This window comes from Tauraco erythrolophus, chromosome 4 (assembly GCF_009769465.1).
Source record: "Tauraco erythrolophus isolate bTauEry1 chromosome 4, bTauEry1.pri, whole genome shotgun sequence".
NCBI lineage: Eukaryota > Metazoa > Chordata > Aves > Musophagiformes > Musophagidae > Tauraco > Tauraco erythrolophus.
This window is the reverse complement of record NC_141468.1, coordinates 66,902,238-66,909,116: the sequence shown is the minus strand read 5'-3', so window position 1 is coordinate 66,909,116 and position 6,879 is coordinate 66,902,238. Positions and strand designations below refer to the sequence as shown.

Below are 6,879 nucleotides of genomic sequence, written 5' to 3'. Positions count from 1 at the left end.
GACTTCGTGCGGCATTCCGCTGCTCCCCCGCCCCGGTCCGTGTCTGGGGGAGCGAGGGCGACCGACTGCGAGGCGCGGGCAGGGGACCCGCATCGCCCCCGGGCACCGAAATGCCGCTCGGTGCCGGGAAAGGCGCACCGGGCCGGCTCGGGCGGGCGCGCTCCCACAGCACCGGCGGGCGAACGGGCCGACAGCCCCCACCCCACGGCCGCCCCGCCCCGCCCCGCCCCTCACCGGGCCCGGCGTCACCCGCCGCGACGCGCCGGCGGGGAAGTCACCGCGCATGCGCCGTGGCCGCCCTCCCCGCCGTCGGGTCAGCGCTGGGCACTGCCGGGGGTCGGGCGGGCCGGAGGGGTGAGCGGGGCCGCGGGCACGGCTGCCCGCTGTCGCTGCCCTGGTGGGGGAGCGGGGCGCGGGGCCGTGCGCAGAAAAGGGGGAAGCGGGCTCCAGGCGCTCGCCCCGGGGCGGTTGGCCGAGCCCGCGCCGCCTCCCGGGCCCTGGGCCGGGATCCCGCGCTCCGCTGGGGCTGCCGGGCGGGCAGCGCGGGCCTCTGTCACCGGGCGGTCACCGCGCGGTGCGGTCGGAGCCCGCGGGTGGGTTTCCGCGCTTGCCCTCCTGGAGGGAAGCGAGGCCGCGGAGCCGGAGGGGACGGGGCTTGCTGGGGGGCTGCGCTGGGCCGTGCCTGGCTCGGGAGCCCCTCTGCGTGGTGGCCCGGGGCAGCCTTCTCTTCTCTGTGTGGTCGTGGAAAGATCCAAAGTAATTCTGGAAACAGAAAGTTCTTCTGGCATATGCTAAGTGAGAAGGAAGTGACCAGAGACAAACTAGCAGACTGGGGAGAAAAAAACCCAGCCTAGGGTGGGAAAGCCAGGCTTCGGGTAGCGGTAAGGAGTGGGGAGCAGGTGAAGAAGCAGCGCTGCATCGTGGTTTTGCTTTTGGTTTAGGTGTGTTAATCCTGCAAATCTTGTCACCGTAAGCGACAAGAACAAAACCGTTCTTATAGCATCTCACAGAATCGGAGGTTGCCCTAAAATAGACTTTGGATACCTCTGGCACTTGGGAGTTTGTAGTCTTTGCCTTTCTCATCTCTCAGATGTTCTCAGACTGGCAAGGTTTAACAGCCTAGCTCCAGCCTTGGCCTGGGCTATTTATGTCCTTTAGCAATTCTGAAGTGAAAAGCAAGTCCCTCAGACCACTGGTTTGCATTGTTTAGGAGCTAAAGGTATTCTCGTTTTATGACTGCCCTTGGAAGAGATTAAGTAAGCTTTGAGTTTGTGTTGAGTCTGGTGATATTTTCAGAGTGATGACATCATAAAGAGTTTTGGAGACAATCTGTTGCTTTATCTCTGAATTTAGGAAGTAGGACTGGCTGTTCTGAAATGGATGATTTAGCAAGACTTAGTAGTTCTCTCATGTACTCGATGCTGAAGTTGAAGTGCTGCCCTGTGATCATTTCAGAGCGTCTGTCTTCACGCTAGGCCTGCTGCCTTAACTTGAGATCACTTTGCCTTCTCTTTTGTTATTCTTTCCATTATTCTCTTTGACTCAGATTACTTGTGTTGTTCTCATGCTTGATCTTTTTCCTGCTTCCTTGCTAGTGCTTTACTAACAGGAGTAAATCAAAGTAGGTGGTTGTACATCAGGTGCTCCAGTGGGCAGACGTATGTAAGGGAGGTTATGAATACTTCAGGTTTGCGTTATTAAACAACAGGCTCCCTGTTATCGTACTAAAATGGTCTTAGCCCTGTCTTGCTGATTACTCTTGTCCCTGCTCCGTAATCTTTAATTTTTTATGCTCATCTTCTGGAATCAGCTGTGCAATACATCTTAAAACAAGAATTTTTAACTTCACCGTAAGTGCAGTGCACTTGAACAAACCCTCTTTAATTTCTCTGGAGACTTATGTCATCACTTACTCAAAGAGGCACAGTACAGGCAACATAGAGCTTCCAATACAGGATTATGGGACTCTTATTTTTGTCTATTACATCCCATTCTGCAAAGAAAGAGTGAAGTAAAGATGCAAGGAAGAGAAAAAATGGGGAGGTCTAGGAAAGCTGAGAAAAAACCCCATGTCCACACTTCTTTAAGAGATTATGGATGTTGTCTCTGGTGGCCTGATAACAATGGTTATGTTCTCAGAGCGTTTTTGTTGCAGAGGTGTCTTCAGGTGGGAGATGGCTGAAAGAATGTGAAGCTGCTGATGTGGGATTTTCTTGGAAAAAAGAACCTAGCATGGGGAAATTATTTCCTTTCCTTTTCAAAAGAATAGCTATGAGGAGAGACTGAAAAGAGAATGTAGAAAATGCTGATGGAAATGGTCAAGGGAAAGGAGTTAAGATGAGAAATATCTGTGTGATTGCTGTAGAGAAACATGATTTATTTTATTTTTACAATTAATAGGCTAGTTTTGCTAGATGGACTGTGACAATGTTCATACAATGTTTTAAATAAGGTGAGAAACTTTCCTGAGGAAAAACTTTCAGGTTGCTTCCTCAATATGTTTAAGTGGTGTCTTACCTTGTGTTTGTGTAGAAGTCGGAGGCCTCGCAGTGGGTACCACTTCTGGCAGGGTTCACACTGTAATTGTTCCTGCGACTGGCGTTTAAAGGTAGCCTTAAGGAAACTGAGTTAGATCTGCTAATAAAATAAGCCGTGGTAAATTGTGGTTCAGTGTAGGTACTCTTACAGTCCGTATGCTGTCTGTAGTGTCCTAGTTAGGCTGGTAATTGTACCTGGACTAGTGTAGATGTTCTTTATATGCAGGATTACATGCTAAGAATTAGACTGATTTCATGCAAGGGATGCATGACTTCAAATGTGTGATCAGTGCACGATGAGTTGTTTTGTTTGCGTTAACTCTGGGATAGCTTACCATGCTTGATCATCTTAGAGTTGTGGCTCTTCTGTGTTTCCTTTTGCAGGAAGGTCTGTCGTCTATGTGTGCCCACTCTTCCTTGGGAGATGTCCAATGTTTCAAGTTACGCCCTTCGAATGGCCCGGCTGAGTGCTCAGATTTTCGGAGAAGTTGTCAGGCCAACTGACTCAAAATCTATGAAAGTAGTAAAGTTATTTAGTGAGCAGCCTTTGGCCAAGAAGAAGGAGGTCTACAGCTGGTATCCTCCTCACAACACCTACTATGCCCTCATGAAGAAACTCCGTTACTTTGGTCTCTACAGGTAACCTCTGTGCTTAGAGTGGGAGCAGGACTGGAGATGGATAAGGGCTGGGTGTGAAGTTTTTATACAGTTCTTTTTCCTCAAGGAAAAGAGGAACATAGAAAAAGGTGTAGTTCAGAATATGATGCATATGAAAATATGTGCTTGATTGTTACACTGAGAGCAAGGCGAGTAAGAAAAGTGACTGCTGTCTAACTTTTACCATAATTAGAACCTTTTCTGAGAAAGACTTTAGATGTAGTTATGAGCAAACAGTTATTTAAGAAATAGTTCTTGCTTTGTCTTTGTGGGGAAGGGAAAAGAGCTTTCTTGTAGACAAGAGGTGGGCAAACGAATGTGCTACAGAAAAGTGATGTTACATTAACACAAAAATTGCACTAAGACAGTGTCACCATGTATTCCTGAATCATTCAACAGCTAATAAACGAAATTTAGAAGAGAAGGAAAGTCTGTGTTAGGCTAGAGGAGGGTTTTATCCTTTAAAATAAATTAAGTTACATTAAATTCAAATGTAGTTTAGTCTTGTCAGTTCCAACTTCATCCAAACCAGTTGTCTAATGTATAAATGAATTTCCACAGTCTCGAATAGGAAAAACTGCACCACTAAAGAATATCAGCAGGAGTCAAATGTGGTTCTTTGACTTCAGTCAGGTAGCACTAAAGAAATCCCTTAAAAGTGAGGCTGCTAACCCTGTGAAGTCAAAACAGATTAATTTCCATTGCTAGTGTCACAATACTAGTGTTGTGGGTTAGGCCGATCCAGCAACTAAACCCCACGCAGCTCTCCCACTCCAGTAAAGTGGAGAGGAGAAAAATGTAATAAAAGGACTGAGGGTCAAGACAGGAACAGAGGAGCACCCACCAACCATGGTCCCAGGCAAAAGAGGCTGTTTTCTTAAACAGTTTATTAACAGCTACCTACAAAAAGAAAAGCAAACAAAAATGGTTACTTGAGAGGATAACAAGAAAACAAGGCCAAACCATAAAAATCAACACCACTCCCCACCCTTTGCCTTCTCTTCCTGGCTCTACCTCCTCCCCCCAGCGGTGCAGGGGGCAGGGAATGGGGGAGTGCAGGTCAGCTCATGCTGTGTTGTTACTGCCACTTCTCTTAAAGGAGAAGGAGTCCTTACACCATTGTCCCTTGCTCCAGTGGATCCCCTACTCACGGGAAAGCGTGAGGTCCTACCCGCAGGAGGCAATCCTTCCCCAACAGATTGCCCCACGTTCGGGCTTTACCACAGTCTCGGGTCCTTAGGGAGTCGTAGCCCGTCGCTCTGGCATGGGTGTCATACAGACTTTAAATGCGCCTCCGCACAGACTTAGATGCGTAAATGCGCCTCGACCTGTGCCCATGATTCACAACAGTCTCAGGCTCAGGCATCTCCTTTAACAAAGCACCTCCCCATCGGCGGGGGGTTGTCCCACGGACTCTAGATGCGTACCGTGCTCAGGCTCTGGCATCTCTTCTCGACGTCTTTTCTTCTCAAACCATGACAACTACCCATCGAGGATTGTATCCAGGATGCTCTTGGTTTAGGTGAGGATGCGAACACTTTCTAGAATTAGCTGTTTGTTGGCACAGAAAGCCTCGATGACATGATAATGTTCTTTACTCCTCTCCTTCCCCTCCTAATCTCAAGTTCCTTCTCTAGCTGCTCTGTATACAGACAGCTTGTAGAGGAGCATGTTTGCTGGTCAGAAATATGTAATGACAAGTCATAGACTAACAGGGCCTGATAATAACTTGCTAGCTTTTTGTTTCTTTTCTAAAAAAGCTGTGTTTAAAAATAGCAATGCAGCAATCTCAGGTCACTTAGGATGCAGTTGTGACTTTTGAAGAATACCTTTGCACTGAAAAATACAGGGACAGAGATTAAAAAGAATTTATTAGAACATTATTGAGGATTCATTATCTCTGCCAGCCCCTTTATCTCCTTCCTGTTTTATTCTTCTGTTAAGATTCTACCAGTAACTATTCATAACTCATTCTCAAAGTCACCTGAGAGCAGTGTCATGTACTGTAATTACTGCTCAGCATGCCCCTGTTTTCTTAGCAGCTAATGACCTGAACTTAGTCTCTAGCACAGAAATACAATGTGCTGTTGCTAGACTGCTGAGCTAGGTGAGAAGGGGGAAATTCTCATTCTTGCTGATTTTTATGTTTTACTGCTCATTTAAACACAGTGGATCAATAAATGCAGTGGAAATAATGTATATGCACACACCATTTGTTGCTGAAAAGGGCAACCTTGTTAGTTCTGAAAGTACCAGAGGAAACCTTTCGAGTTGTTTACTGCAAAATTACTGCTAGCAGTAACATTGAATACATTGCAGTGAGTTTCAATATGGACTTCACTGTTAAAAAAAGTTTTTTGATTTTTTTTTTATCATACAGTTCAAAGAACTTTTCACATCTAGGTATTCCAAGAAATAGAGTAAACATTTTTTCTTTCCTCCCCTGTCTAGGGATGAGCATCAGGACTTTAAAGAGGAGATGAGGCGATTGAAGAAGCTCCGTGGGAAGGAAAAACCAAAGAAGGGAGAAGGAAAGAGAGCTCTCAAGAAGAAATAGTGCCACTTGAACAATGTAGTGAACTACTCTGGAAATGCTGGAGAACAGCTGTAACCCAGGCTTTCTGTTCCCAGCCGGAGAGGGCTTGGCATGTAAGCTGCGTGTGAGGCACAAGAAACACACTGTGAAATACTGGAGTCCACCTTGGGAGTACACTTGGGTCTTTATGGTTTTATTGGGTTTTTGTATTTCTGTAGTTTAAATGAACTGTGTATTGGAGCACAATACTTTGTCAGAGCCCTCTCTTACCCAAGTATTAAAAACAAAATTATTAAAAGCCAAGTGCTCAGTGTTTTTCTTGCAAGCACCTGTAGCTATTTCAGTTTTTCTGAGTCTGAAAAATTGTTTTGCTTTCATTGTCTGTCTTACTTGGATTACTATCAATGCTGGTTTGCATGTGGCCGCAAAACGTTTCCTGCTTCTACTGCTGCTTGTCATCTTGCCTGTTATAGTGAGTTTCAGTTCAGGTAGCTTTAGTGTTAATTTTTTTAAAGTTGCTGTTAGAATCTATTCTGTGTTTTGCACTGGATGATACTTCACGGTCCATTGCCTGCCCACAGCACTCTCGTGGTACCCTTAATATTTAGCTACTGCAACAGAAGAGGCCAAAATATGAAGGCTCAAACTATTTTCCAGTTCCAGACCCCCTACTAATTAAAATACAATATTTAATTTTACTGTAATAAAAGGATTCTGAATTTATTTTGATTGCCTGGAGGACATGTATGAAGTACTTGGTAAGGTGATGAACAGTTTTACTAGTATTCAGTGTGTGGTTTTATCACTAGGGTCCTTCAGTGTTGCTAATATTAATGATGGCATACATCTGCCACTCTTGCCTGTCAGGGAACAGAAAGTACAGAATGCAGCTGTGCTGCTCTGCCTGGGCATGTGTGCATCTTGCCTGTATGCGCCCTGAAATGGCATCTTTTAATTTCCAGATCATGTAAGCTCAGAGGAACATCCTTGAGGTAGTAAAGGAGAGCTATTAAAAATGTAGAGTGACTGGAGCAGAAAGTATTTGCACAGTTAACTTGGGGTATGCTTGATTTTGCAAACAGAGGCATTCTGAAGTAGGGAGCAGTACTAACCTACTGATGTTTCTAAACCAAGCTTGCTCAAATTTAA

At 45.8% G+C, this 6,879-nt stretch overlaps 1 protein-coding gene across 2 annotated transcripts; it reads left to right on the top strand.

Annotated features, from left to right (window-relative positions):
* Positions 1–294: 294 nt before the first annotated feature.
* On the top strand, positions 295–6,035 carry MRPS33 (mitochondrial ribosomal protein S33). 2 transcript variants are annotated; one of them, XM_086610570.1, is made up of 3 exons: positions 295–313; positions 2,922–3,176; positions 5,646–6,035. In XM_086610570.1, the coding sequence occupies exons 2-3, from the start codon at positions 2,962–2,964 to the stop codon at positions 5,749–5,751; spliced, it is 321 nt and encodes a 106-aa protein (XP_086466696.1). In that variant the 5' UTR covers positions 295–313; positions 2,922–2,961; the 3' UTR covers positions 5,752–6,035. The 2 variants fall into 2 exon arrangements, with proteins under 2 accessions (XP_086466696.1, XP_086466694.1); XM_086610568.1 differs by lacking the exon at positions 295–313 and adding an exon at positions 327–354.
* The last annotated feature ends 844 nt before the right edge of the window (positions 6,036–6,879 follow it).